The sequence below is a fragment of the Hippopotamus amphibius genome, chromosome 8, assembly GCF_030028045.1.
Source record: "Hippopotamus amphibius kiboko isolate mHipAmp2 chromosome 8, mHipAmp2.hap2, whole genome shotgun sequence".
NCBI lineage: Eukaryota > Metazoa > Chordata > Mammalia > Artiodactyla > Hippopotamidae > Hippopotamus > Hippopotamus amphibius.
The window spans coordinates 87,783,114-87,795,644 of record NC_080193.1 but is presented as its reverse complement, the minus strand read 5'-3'; the positions used below and the strand labels follow the sequence as shown (position 1 = coordinate 87,795,644).

The 12,531-nt window shown below is 44.6% G+C and overlaps 1 protein-coding gene across 1 annotated transcript; it reads right to left on the bottom strand.

Moving 5' to 3' along the window:
* Window positions 1-2,449: 2,449 nt before the first annotated feature.
* RESP18 (regulated endocrine specific protein 18) lies at window positions 2,450-8,276 on the bottom strand. Its single transcript, XM_057746684.1, has 6 exons — window positions 8,064-8,276; window positions 6,280-6,384; window positions 5,110-5,242; window positions 4,840-4,879; window positions 4,631-4,720; window positions 2,450-3,014 (listed from the first exon to the last, which is right to left on the bottom strand). Exons 1-6 carry the CDS (start codon window positions 8,167-8,169, stop codon window positions 2,964-2,966), a joined length of 525 nt encoding a protein of 174 aa, XP_057602667.1. The 5' UTR covers window positions 8,170-8,276; the 3' UTR covers window positions 2,450-2,963.
* Window positions 8,277-12,531: the final 4,255 nt, after the last annotated feature.

The window sequence follows — 12,531 nt, the reverse complement described above, 5'->3', positions numbered from 1 at the left end:
ATGCTGCAATTTGAGCAAGCGTAGATTGACTTCCACTTTCCCATTATTCCTAGAGTTTGCTTCTTGGTCCCCGACCAAAACAGAGAGCAGTTCGCTCGAGTTCTTCCTTTCACAGGCCTGGACACTGACATCTACTCCTATAGCCCCATAGGCTGTCTAAATCAGCTTTTTGTCTGCTTCTTAGAATGGAAAAAAAAAGCAACCATGAACACAGGGCTTATCACCTCTGGATTCCGTTCCTTTCCTGGCTCTTGACCTGAGTGAATTACTCCTCACTATTCTGCTAGTTCCTTGATGCTTTTAAGAAGATTTTGGATACTTTTCCATCCAGCTTTTAAGGTATATCAGACACCATTTATTGCTCCATTTCGTATCCTTGTGGGTTACCTTTTAACTCTAGCCATCACTGCAGCCACCAGCTACATACAGGTGCAATCTGATACCACCTGCCTCACCTGCACTGCAGATTTTTTGTTTTTGGCCTGGGTCCTCTCTGCTACCACAGCATTAGATGTCCATGGGAATCTGCTCAGACATTCTTATGCATGAAAAACCTGAAAGTATGAGGAATTTAGCATCCTACAGTGCAACTTTGACCTAATGGGGGATGGGCCTATAGGATAAATACTTTCCTTTTCTCTATCTCAGAGGACAGTTCTGAGGTGCACTGTACATGATGCCTAAGAGGGTCACTGGAAGAACTGACCTCAATTGCCCATAAGTCCTTAATGCACCCTTCAATTAGCTTTCCAAGACCTCTGTTGCACCCTTTCCATTCTCTCACTCCTCATCTTGAAATCTAATCCCAATCTACACGATCCCCATGCAAGCCCTTACTTCAGGCTTTGATTTTGGGAGGAATCAGACTAAGACAAGTTGCCTTCAGCAGGTAGGATAGTATGAATTACCTAGTGCACCATTACCAGAAGCATAAATTAAGAAAAAAATTAAATCTAAGAGATAGTGCAGCATAATTATATATTGATGAAAATAATCAGGCATGCAGGGGAAAAGTAATGATGTAGGTAAGAACTGCTGTTGTGATGTCCTTGAGTAGGCTTTTGGTTTTAACCTTTAAGAGTACATCCATTTTCCTTCTGCATCCAACCCTCCAGATGCCCCTGCTCCGTGAGTAGCATCATCATTCACTAAGGCAGAACTTCTCTAACAAAAACAAAAGTCTCCTGTATTAGTTCCCTAGGGCTGCTGTAACGAAGTACCACAAACTGGGGGACTTAACCAATAGAAATGTATTTTTTTTTTTAATTTTTTTTATTTTTTTGGGGGTACACCAGGTTCAATCATCTGTTTTTATACACAATAGAAATGTATTGTCTCACAGTTCTGGAGGCTAGAAGTCTGAAATTAATATGTTACGAGGGTTTGTTCCTTCTTGGGCTAGAAGGATCTGTTCCAGGCCTCTTTCTTTGTTTGTTGGTGGCCATCTTCTCCCTGTATCCCTCATGTCACCTCCCCTCTATGCATGTCTATCTCCAAGTTTCCCCTTTTTATAAGGGTACAAGTCACATTGGGGTAGGGCCCACCAAAATGACCTCATCTTAAATTAACTCATTACACCTGTAACACTGTTGTCTCCAAATAAGGTCATGTTCTGAGGTACAGGAGATGAGGACATCAACATATGAATTGGGGGGGGGGGACAGGATTCAACCCATAACAGTTGCCAACGCCTATTAATTCACCCTTCAAAATATCTCTCTTCTATGTCCACTTTCACTCAAGTTCAGGTCCTGTGTGGCACACTGCACTATTTCCACAGTCTCTCTGGAATGTTTCCACCTTTCTTCTACTCCCTAACCCATCCTTATCTAGAAATGTGAGATTGTCCTTCTTAAGCTCAGCTTTCATTGTGTCACTCCCTTGCTCAACAGACCTTCAATGGCTTCCCATTTTCTATCAAATAATATGGTCCAAATCATATAACCTGCTCCTCTGCAATAAGAACTAAACTTACCTTCTTTTTAAAAATGCTCATCTTCTTCTCCCCATTTTCTTTGTTGGAAAGAAAGAGGGAATGAATGAGGGGCAAATGCGAGTGAGTGGCAGGGGTTGCCCAATTCAGTGAGAACGAGGTACAAATGAATGTGACTGGTCCTGTGTTGTGTTTAGGTACATTCCTGAACACAACAAATAGAGGGGGAGAGGGCAAAAAGAGCAGCAGGACCAAGAATTTGCACCATCAAGAACAAGTCACTTAATTTCTCTGGGTTGCTTACACGGATGAGATGTGTGGCCAAGTCCCAGTTCTTTAGAGAAACAAAATCTTTATATATGTCCAGGTGACCTGTGAATGTCAAGTGAGCATGAGAGCAGCTTGGGAAGTATAAAGCTTTGCAAATAGGACATTCTGGTGCTCGGCTGGGCTGATTATGAATGATCAGGTTACTCACTGCCTTGTAAGATTTTAAGCTACCAGGAGCAAACTGGCAAGAGTCAGCAAAACATTTAATGAGTGTACACTTTGATTACAGCACTTCTGTGTTGATTCTTGAGAGCACGAAGCGTAGGAGAGCCCTGGGAGGGACTGTAACACTGGAGGTGGTGACCCTCATAAAACAGCCGGGTCCAGGCCTGACATGGAAGGGTGGGCAGCTGGACCACACAGCATAGCTGGATGTGTGTAAAGAAGGCTGCTGTTCCAGTTGTGGTCCCACCCTCACTGTCCTCACTTCAGGAATGGTCACTGGAAGGAAAACAAGACCAAAGTAGCCTCCTGCAGCACTGAGAAGCTGTGCTCTCCTCACCCCAACCCCTGTTCTGGTCCCACCTCTCTCATTTTGAAGGCTCTGACCAGATCCAAACCCAACCCATCCTGCCTCAGGGCAAGTCACAGAGAGTTTGCATCGAAGTCACTTTAATGATCCAGTTTTCAGTCATCCTGGAACTGCCCCTCAGGAGGGAAGTGGGGAGGGCACTGGGGCAAAGTGGCTTCACACGAGGTCTTAGTCAGCGACAAGGTTGTGGCCCACAGTGGGAGGCGACTCAAAGAAGCCCTAAAACCAGAAACAAAGAATTGGAATTAGTATGTGGGGAGGTGGTCCCTCCCTCACCTACTCTCCCCCAAATGCTTCAATAACAGCCTGATTTGAGTCAGCCCAAAGTGACCCAGCCCATCAACTGAGTGCCTGTCCCCTTTGCTCCCACACAGAATTCATAGAGTTCTCACCCCATGATTTTCCCTTGGGCTCAGGCTGGAGAAGAACGGCAGCACCTTGTTTGCTTTCATGTAAGCACCACAGCAACCAGTCCCTCATAGCTGGGTCTGTCGCTTAGCTCTGAGTGTGTGGACCCAGCGACCAATCTAAGCTTAGGAAGCCCAGCTGCCGTCTTATGGGAGTGTGCACCGGTTTCCTAGGAGAGCGTGAGGGGCTAGAAGCCCGTAGATGTGCAGGCTTTCTCTGGATGGAGCACATGGCCAGCTGGAGGTGCCAGCTCCACAGCCACCACCCCAGTCCAAGTCACCTCTGTCTCCCCTGGACTGGGATGATTGGCTCCTTACAAGACTCTCAGTTTTCACTTTCTCTTTTCACAATCCATCCCCGATATCATTAGAGTGACCTTTTAAAATCACATCACATTATGATATCCCTGTCCTTAAAATTTCCCAGTTAACTTGCCACTACACTTGGAATAAAATCCAAACTCTCACCATGACCTGTGAGCCCCTGTGTGGTCAACCCTGAGCCTATTTCTCCAACCTAATCTTCTACCACTGACTTTCCCTCAGACTTGCCAGGGTACCCTACTCTCAGGGCATTTGTCACTGCCGTGCTCTCTTCCTGGGAGACCCTTCCTTTATATCTTCCACTGGTTGCCACCTTCTTGTAATTTAGGTCTTAGGTCCTCCACTTTTGTCAAGGTGGAGAAGTCTGATGTTTGGGGCAGCCCAACCCCCAGTGCAGTCCCTGAGAGGAAGGGCAGGGGCTGTGTAGGGGAAAGGGCTGGGAATCAGGAGACCTGGGTCCAATCTTGGCTTTGCCGTGAACTGCTCTGCAGCTCTGAGTAAGTTGCTTGACAAGTCTGGGCCCCGATATCTCATCTATAGATAGATGGGAGGGCTAGATGGGTGTTTTCAATCTGGATTCTGAAGAGTTCAGGCATCCCAAGGAGATAACTCAGAGCTGTGCCCAGGTGCCTTGTCCAGCCACAGAGTTGAGCAAGGTGGGGAAGAGCTGAATGTGAAGCCCTCTGGGTTACCTGTCCCATTCATCCAAAGGAGCTTTGCTATCACTTGCTGTATACAAGGAGTGCATGGAGAAAAGGAGGACCTTTTACTGAACATTGAAAACTCTGCAATTTTCTATGCAGAGAGTGGGCCAAATTAACTCCGCAAATTTCTATTGTAAACTCAATTCCTATGAATGATCCTATAGATCATTTCATCCTTAGAGACTCCCAGCACCTGCATTTTGCCCCCCAGCCTCTCCTATGGACACCCACAAGTAGTCTGAGAGAGACAGGAAAGTGGGGATACCTTCAATTGGAAAAGATCTTTTCTTCAGCTTCTCTGTTCACATTCCAATACCCATTTGTCTCCTTCACACCTGCCTCCCTCATTTAAACATGTCCTTGGTGATTCCAACCTCCCTAGAAAAAACGAGCCCCTCACCTTGACAGGGTTGGTCACCTCTCGTTTCAGGGCCTTCGAAACCACTTTGGAGGTAAAGCACTGATCCCTGTTCACCTTGACCATTGGGCTCTGTGAAGAGAGAAGCCAGGAGTCAAGAAGGGGGCAGAAAAGGGTGACAGGGCCCCAGAGGGAAAGAGATAGGACCCAAAGTCAGAGCTTTAAAAGTCTTGAGAAGACACATGACTCACCTTGGGGAATAGGAGTTGAAGTTTCTCCTTTTGTTTGCCCCTAGAAGAGACAGGGATGATGAATGGGACCTAGGCTTGCTAGCACACCCCTCCTCTCCCTTTGCAGATGTCACTAGTGGCTCATGGAATTGTTTCCTGCAGATCCCAGACAGGACCTCTGAGTCATTCTCATAGTGCTCCTGGCAGCTCTTACCTGCAGTTTTAATACCCACTCCCTCCCTGCTCTGTCTGTCCATCAGACAGCATGGACCCACCATAGGCTTCACACACCTCACCCCAGTGGTTTTGGTGGGAAAGGCTGCCTTCCCAACCCTCATACATGGATCCTGTGGGTGGAGTTTGCTAATGTGCCCCATCTTCTGCATCATCATATCCTGGGTCATGTCATCCTTCCAGAACAAACCTGCAGGGTGAAAGGATGTGGCGAGTTAACACCTGGGACACTCTGACTGGCCCACTCCAGGGACTAGAGTGAGATCAACACTTTTCCTCTCCCTCAAGTAGACAAAAGATCACAGTTTCTGGAGAGAATTAAATGAGATGGCATGTAAAAGTTGCTTAGCACAGTGCCTGACATGTAATAAACATTGAATTAGGATTAGGACTATACTCTTTTTGCTGACTCATTTGATGTTATTGTGAAAATTAAATAAGATTAGGGATGTAAAGAGTGGTGAGAAAACTCTAAGGCAATGATTTCCAAACTTTAGGGTGCATCAGAATCTCATGCAAGGCTTGTTAAAACACAGATTGCTGTTCCTCTCTCCTAGAGTTTCTGTTTCATGAGGTCTGGGGTAAAGATCACAAATTAGCATTTCTAGCAAGTCTCCTGGTGATGCTCATGCTACTGGTCTGGGGATTCACTTTGAGAACCACTGCTCTAAGGCATTTCACACATATTAGGTACCAGTAGTCGTAGTGGTAACATGAACTGGAGCCAGATTTCCTATCTGACTCTTCCCACATTCATGAAACTGCTCTAAGGAAGGGTCAGCCATTTGTCTTCAAGGGAGTCTCCCCACTCCCTTTCCGTCTTCCCTTCTATTCATCATACAGTTTGCTCTGCTTCCTATTGAGAGGCTTGGGGGTGTGTGTGTGTGTGTGTGTGTGTATTCTCCTGGCTGAGAACTTAAGGATTCCTGGCTCTGGAAAAACTCATATAGTGCTTGAGGTTGGGGTCCCAAGGAGTTAGACGCTGGCCTCTTCCAGGGGCTTCTAGAAGCCTGTGCTGGGCCCTTCCAGGGTGTTCAGGGGCAAACAGCCTGCCCTTCCAGCTCCATCCCCATTCTGGTTTCTCCCCATTCTCCATGAGGTGAGCATGATAGGAAAGTGTCAGGTAGAGACATTTGGGGAAGAAAGCCTGTTCTCAGATCAAAAAGCCCCTCACTCTACCCCTGTATCTGACCAAGCCTCAGCCTCTCTTCTCCAGCTCTTACTCACCTTGGGGCATAATTTGCTGGCGTACAACTTGCAAGTGCTGGAAGATCAGGGTCGTAAATCCTTGGAGGGGCCAGAGCTGCCCCACTCCCACTTGGCCCTGACCATCTAAGGGCAAAATAGTGACATGAGAAAGGAACTTGACCAGAAGCCTTCCACATCCCAGTTGAGGGAAAGCAGCTTCCTTCCACTATCACCCCTGGATTCAATGGTCTCTGTCCCCCTCACCAGACCCCCTCCTCCTTTCAAGTCCTCCTTTTCATTTTTCCTCCCCCCATCGCCACCTGCCCTGTTCTTCAGACCCTGCACCTCATTCCCTTTTGGTACCAACTTCCAGGTAAGAATCAAGCTTACAAGCAAAGAGCAGCCTGTGGAGGGTGAGGTAAGCATTGACTCAGAAAGCTACACACATAGAATGGATAATCAGGTGAACAAGTAGGGCATGGAAAGCAGGTGAACTGAATTCAGGGAAGTCTTGGAGGCCTGGAGAGGAGGCCTGGAATCCTTAGGGGAAGAAAGTATTGGTATGTATAGGGTTTGAGGGTCTGGATCCTTGTCCTGAAACCACAGTGTGCCCGACTGTGTGTAAGAGAAGGACAGGGGGTGGAGATAATCCCTAGTGCTATACATACTTTCTTCATTCCAGGTAAGTGAGGTAGGGTTGGAGTCGGGGGTGGGGGGTGGGTGTTGTTTGTTTGTTTGTTTGTTTGTTTTCTTATAGTGGAATGACCATGAGTCATTATGAAAAGGGAATTCTCCTCCCCAATCAAATGGATTCTAGTATCATCGTACCGGCCTTAGGAAGGAGCAGAACCTCATACTGAGAAGGAAAATAGCTTCTGGAAGAAGAGATCGTTCTCTGAGGCAGCGCTCCCAGAACTGATAGAAAAGTGGTGACCGGGCACCCTCAGTCAGACCTACAAGGCACCCGACGCTGTCCGTGGTGCTGAGCGGCGGCCAAGGCCTGGCATGGGGGCGGCTCTGGGCAGTAAGGAGTGAGGCAGCCCCACAGGCTTGCCGGTCCTCTCCCACCCCGTGCCCCCCACCCCCAGGCCTCCTCCTACAGTTTTTCGCGAGTCCTCTGCATTGGCCTCTAAACCCAAGAGTCGCGCGAGGAGAGCTGGCGTCGGGTTAGGAGTTTGCGCCGTCTGCTCCAAGGGCCCTGCGCTGGAATCCTCGAGTCTGCGCAGTCGGTCTTTGGCCGCTCAGACGTGAGTCAGCGGCGGTTTACCCGGTTGGCGCAGTGAAGGGGGAGGAGGGGGATGGACTCCTTCCCCCTCCATCCTCTTTTACCGCAGCCTAGCCTTCCCGTTCTTACCGGAAATTGGATCGCAAACACCAGGTTCTAGGGGCTTATAAAAAAGCCTTAGCCATCCTTCGGCCCAGCCTTCTCTCCGAAGCCCGATGCCCCCGGTTCCTGCTCCCTACTGTTCAGAGATCCTGATCCCCTGACTCTCTCTCAGCCATGGGCATCTCTCCCCTGGCTCCTCAGCGAGTCTTGCTTCTCTTGTGGCCGCACAGGCCGGTTCTACTTCCCTCTGATCCTGTGTTTTTCCATCCTTCTCCCGAATCCCCAATCTTACCCTTAGTCCGCTTCTCTTAGGTCCAGATCCAATATATCGAGCCCCACTCCAAGCCTGCGCCTCTTTCCGCGCATTTTTCTCTTTTCACCCCCCTCCCCCACACAGATTCCTTTCCTCCTAAGATCCTAACCTTGAGGCACCCGGACCCACTTCTCTCAGAATCGCTCTCTGGCCCTGCCCGCACCCCCCAGGTTTCCTCCTGACCGTGACCACTAACGTCGCGGCAGCCCCCTGAGCGGCTGCTCAGCAGCAGGAAGCAGAGGAGCAGCCAGAGCCCCCGGAAGGCCCCAGGGCACAGCGGGCTCTGCATCCTCCCGGGCTTGGTGCGCTGGCTTCCCACCTAAGTCGCAGAGAAGGTAGAGACAGCTGCTGCAGGGACTGAGCGGGGCTGTAGCTTCCCACCCGCTAGCGAGACTGGAACTGCACAACCCTCGCTTGGCAGTTGGGCCAATCGCTGGCGGGCCCTGCCCCTGCGGACGCCTACCCAACCCCTACTCCCCCTACCGCCCCTACAGCCACCCCACCCTACTCCCTAGAGCCCATTCCTTTTTCACATAACCCGGGTCCCAAGGACTACCGCCTCTACTCCCAGTCTCAAGGTAGGAGAAACGGATTGCATGCAAAATGTGGGTGAGAATTGTACCTGCCTCCTAGGTTTGTTGCGAGGATTAAACATGAACAACGACTGGATAGTCGGCACTCAATGAATCTAGTTTATTTTTATTATTCTGGAGCTTACTTCACCCTTACACACCTTAAAACCGTCAGTAATCGTGGGTTCGACCTGCTAAGTATATGCACATTCATTACTTCACCTCCACTGCCATCGCCCAGGTTCAAACCACTGTACTCTTTTTTTTTTTTAATTTTATTTATTTATTTATTATTTTTGGGGGGGTACACCAAGTTCAATCAACTGTTTTTATACACATATCCCCGACTGTACTCTTTTTAATAGAGCTATTGCAATATCTAACTAGCTAAGGAACTACTGAATAACTGATGCCTTGCTTACACTCTTGTTTAGTTACAGGCTAATGTATGAGCTTCCTAAGCCCTAGACTGGAATTTCAATATTTTTTCCATTAACCTTAAAATTTTACTATGAAAATTTTCATACATTAAAAAAGAGAAGACAAATGAATAAACATGAAACATGAGTATACCTACCACCCAGACTTAACAATTATTAAGATTTTGTCACAGTTGCTTCTTTTTCTTGCTGAAGTATTTTAAAGTAGTTTACAGACATCATGACATTTCACTCCTAAATAATCCAATATACACCTTTTAGAATTGAGAGTTTTCTACATAACCACAATACCATTATGATATCTATGGTAGGCTGAATACTGACCCTCAAAGATGTCCACATCCAAATCCCTGGAATCTGTGAATATGTAACTTTACATGGTATAAAGGACTTTACAGATGTGATTCAACTTAGAAGGTGGTTCACTTCAGATGCGGAGAATATCCTGGATTTTCTGAGTATGTCCAATATAATCACAATGGTCTTTATAGAAGGAAGCAGGAGGGTCAGAGTCAGTAGTGGGAGATAGAACATTGGAACCAAGAGGTTGGAGTGATTCAAGGAAGGAGCCACAAGACAAGGAATGCAAGCAGCCTCTAGAAGCTGAAAAGGTTAAGAATATGTATTCTCCCTTTTAGCCTCCAGAAGGAGCACTGCCCTGCTGACATTTTGATTTTAGGCTTCTGGCTTCAGAACTGTAAGAAAACAAAGTTGTTTGGGGCCACCAAATTTGAGGCGATTTGTTACAGCACCAATTAGAAACAAACACAAGGTCTGGACTTCCCTGGTAGCACAGTGGTTATGAATCCGCCTGCCAATGCAGGGGACACAGGTTTGAGCCCTGGTCCAGGAATATCTCACATGCCACGGAGCATAAGCCCCTGCACCACGACTACTGAGCCTGTGCTCTAGAGCCAGCAAATCACAACTATTGAGCCCATGTGCCACAACTACTGAAGCCCCTGCTCCTAGAGTCTGTGCTTTGCAACAAGAGAAGCCACAACAATGAGAAGCCCCGCGCACTGCAACAAAGAGTAACCCCTGCTCTCCACAACTAGAGAAAGCTCATGCACTGCAACAAAGACCCAATGCAGCCATAAATAAATAAATAATTTTTTTTATTAAAAAATAGTCTAAGAATATTTACTATTCCCTAATTTGCATAATTCTCTAATACTTCTGGATAAAACTCCTTTAACAGACTAATGGTTTGTGAGTATTTTCTCCAACCCTGAGCATTTCATTTTAATTTTCTTAATAGTGGTTTTTTTTTTTTGAAGAGTTAAGTACTTTAATTTCGAAGAAGTCCAATTTATTAATTTTACCCTTTATGGCTAATGCTTTCTGTGTTCCTCAAAATGTTTGCCTACCCCAAATTCAAAGATTTTCTCCTATGTTTTATTCTGAGTGCTTATGCTAACTTCACAAAATCAGTCAGAAAGCATTCTCTCTTTTGTTATGCTCTGAAAGAGTTTCTGTGTGATTGATATTATTTCTTTGAGTATATGTGCCTGAAGTTTCTTTGTGAGCAAGTTTTATTACAATTTCAATTTCTTTAGCTATTCAGATATTCTATTTCTTTTTATGTCTCTTTTGGAAACTTGGATTTTTCAAGAAATTTGTTCACAATATTTAAATTATCACATATTTATCATAAAGATTTTCATAATATTTCTTTATTATCCTTTTAATAAGTGGAAATTCAAAGTTTCATGTTTTAAATTCCTGATTTTGATACTTTGTATTTTTCTTTTTTCTTCATCAGTGTAGCTAGAGATTTATAAATATTATTGGTCATTTTAAAGAACAGACTTTTGGTCTTATTGCTTTTTCTCTATTGTTGGCCCATTTTATTGATTTCCATTCTTTATTATTATTTCCTTCTATATATTTTTTTGAGTTTCACTTATTTTTTTCTAGCTTCTTTAGTTGGTAGCTTAGATCATTGATTTAAATGTTTTCTTGTTTGCAATAAAGTCATGTGAATCTATACATTTCCCTCTAAGCATTAGTTTTTTGTGTTTTAATTATCAATGGTTAATATTCTTTCATTTTTCTTGTGACTTCTGAGACCCATGGATCATTCAGAAGGCTGTTGCTATTGGGGATTTTTAAAGGTTTTTGTTGCTGTTGTTGTTACTTTATTTTAAAATTTCAGTGTGATCTGAGAACATGCTTTTTATGACTTCAATTATTTGACTTACTTTGTTTCACGAATCAGCCTATACTCTATGTTGGTGAATGTTTCAAGTACATGTAAAAAGAACATGTATTTTGCATTCGTTGGTTTTAGTGTTCTGTAAATGTCAAGTAAGGCATATTGATTAACGTTGAATTTTTTCATATCTGTATTTTTGTCTGCTTGATCTATCCATCATAACCAAATACATTTGTGGGCTTTATCTTTCTTTTAGGTTCTATCAATTTTGCTTTATGTTTTTTGAAACTGTTATTTGATGCATCCACATTTAGGATTTTTATGGCCTTTTAAAGAATTGACCTTTTTATCATTATGAAATATCCCTCTTTATCTCTAGTAATACTCTTTATCTTAAGCCTGTTTTTTCTGATATTGAGATGGCCACAACAGCTTTCTGTTGGTTAGCGTTTTCATGGCATATCTTTTTCCATTATCTTGCTTCAAGTTATCTCTGTCATTATATTTAAAGTATATCTCTTGTTTATGACTTTGGAGGAACTAAGGTTGTTAGTAGTAGAAAGAATCAGAACATGTGAAATTCCTTAAAAATTTATTGACTTTAATTTACTTATGTTACACATAATTTAAAAAAAACCTTTAGGGACTTCCACTGGTGGCACAGTGGTTACGAATCCACCTGTCAATGCAGGGGGGCACAGGCTCGATCCTGGGTCTGGGAAGATCCCACATGCCTCGGAGCAACTAAGCCCTGTGCCACAACTACTGAAGCCCACACGCCTAGAGCCTGTGCTCCGAAACAAGAGAAACCACCATAATGAGAACCACACACCGCAAGGAAGAGAAGCCCAGGCTCACCAAAACTAGAGAAAGCCATGCACAGCAACAAAGACCCAACACAGCCAAAAATAAATAAATAAATAAATAAAATATTAAAAACCTTTACACTTTGTGCAGAAAGTAAAAAAAAAATAAAGTATACCTCTTTTAGACAAGATATAGTTTGATTCTGGTTTGGTTTTTTTTTGTAATCTAGACTGACAATCTTTGCCTTTTAATTGGATTGTTTGGTTATTTATATTTAATATAATTATTGATATGTTTGGGACTAATTCTACCATCTTGTTATTTATTTTCTATTTGTCTTATCTGTTTTGTCTTCCTTTTGAAATAAGCAAATATTTTTTAGTATTTTATTTATTTATTTCTAAGATTTATTTATTTATTTTATTTATTTATTGGCTGCGTTGGGTCTTCATTGCTGCACACGGGCTTTCTCTATTTGCTGCGAGCGGGGGCTACTCTTCATTGTGGTGTGCAGGCTCCTCATTGTAGTGGCTTCTCTTGTTGTGGAGCATGGGCCCTAGGCACATGGGCTTCAATAGCTGTGGCACATGGGCTCAATAGTTGTGGCTCACGGGCTTAGTTGCTCTGTGGCATGTGGGATCTTCCCAGAGCAGGGCACGAACCCGTGTCCCCTG

Bases quoted from the DNA above. Each gene is read 5' to 3' on its own strand.
- RESP18 (XM_057746684.1), bottom strand. From the start codon at position 8,169: ATGCAGAGCCCGCTGTGCCCTGGGGCCTTCCGGGGGCTCTGGCTGCTC. The intron at 4,880-5,109 runs GTGTGTGAAGCC...TGTCTCTTCTAG, and splicing joins ACCAAAACCACTGGGGTGAG to GGGCAAACAAAAGGAGAAAC. The intron at 4,721-4,839 runs GTGAGTCATGTG...CTCTCTTCACAG, and splicing joins TTCAACTCCTATTCCCCAAG to AGCCCAATGGTCAAGGTGAA.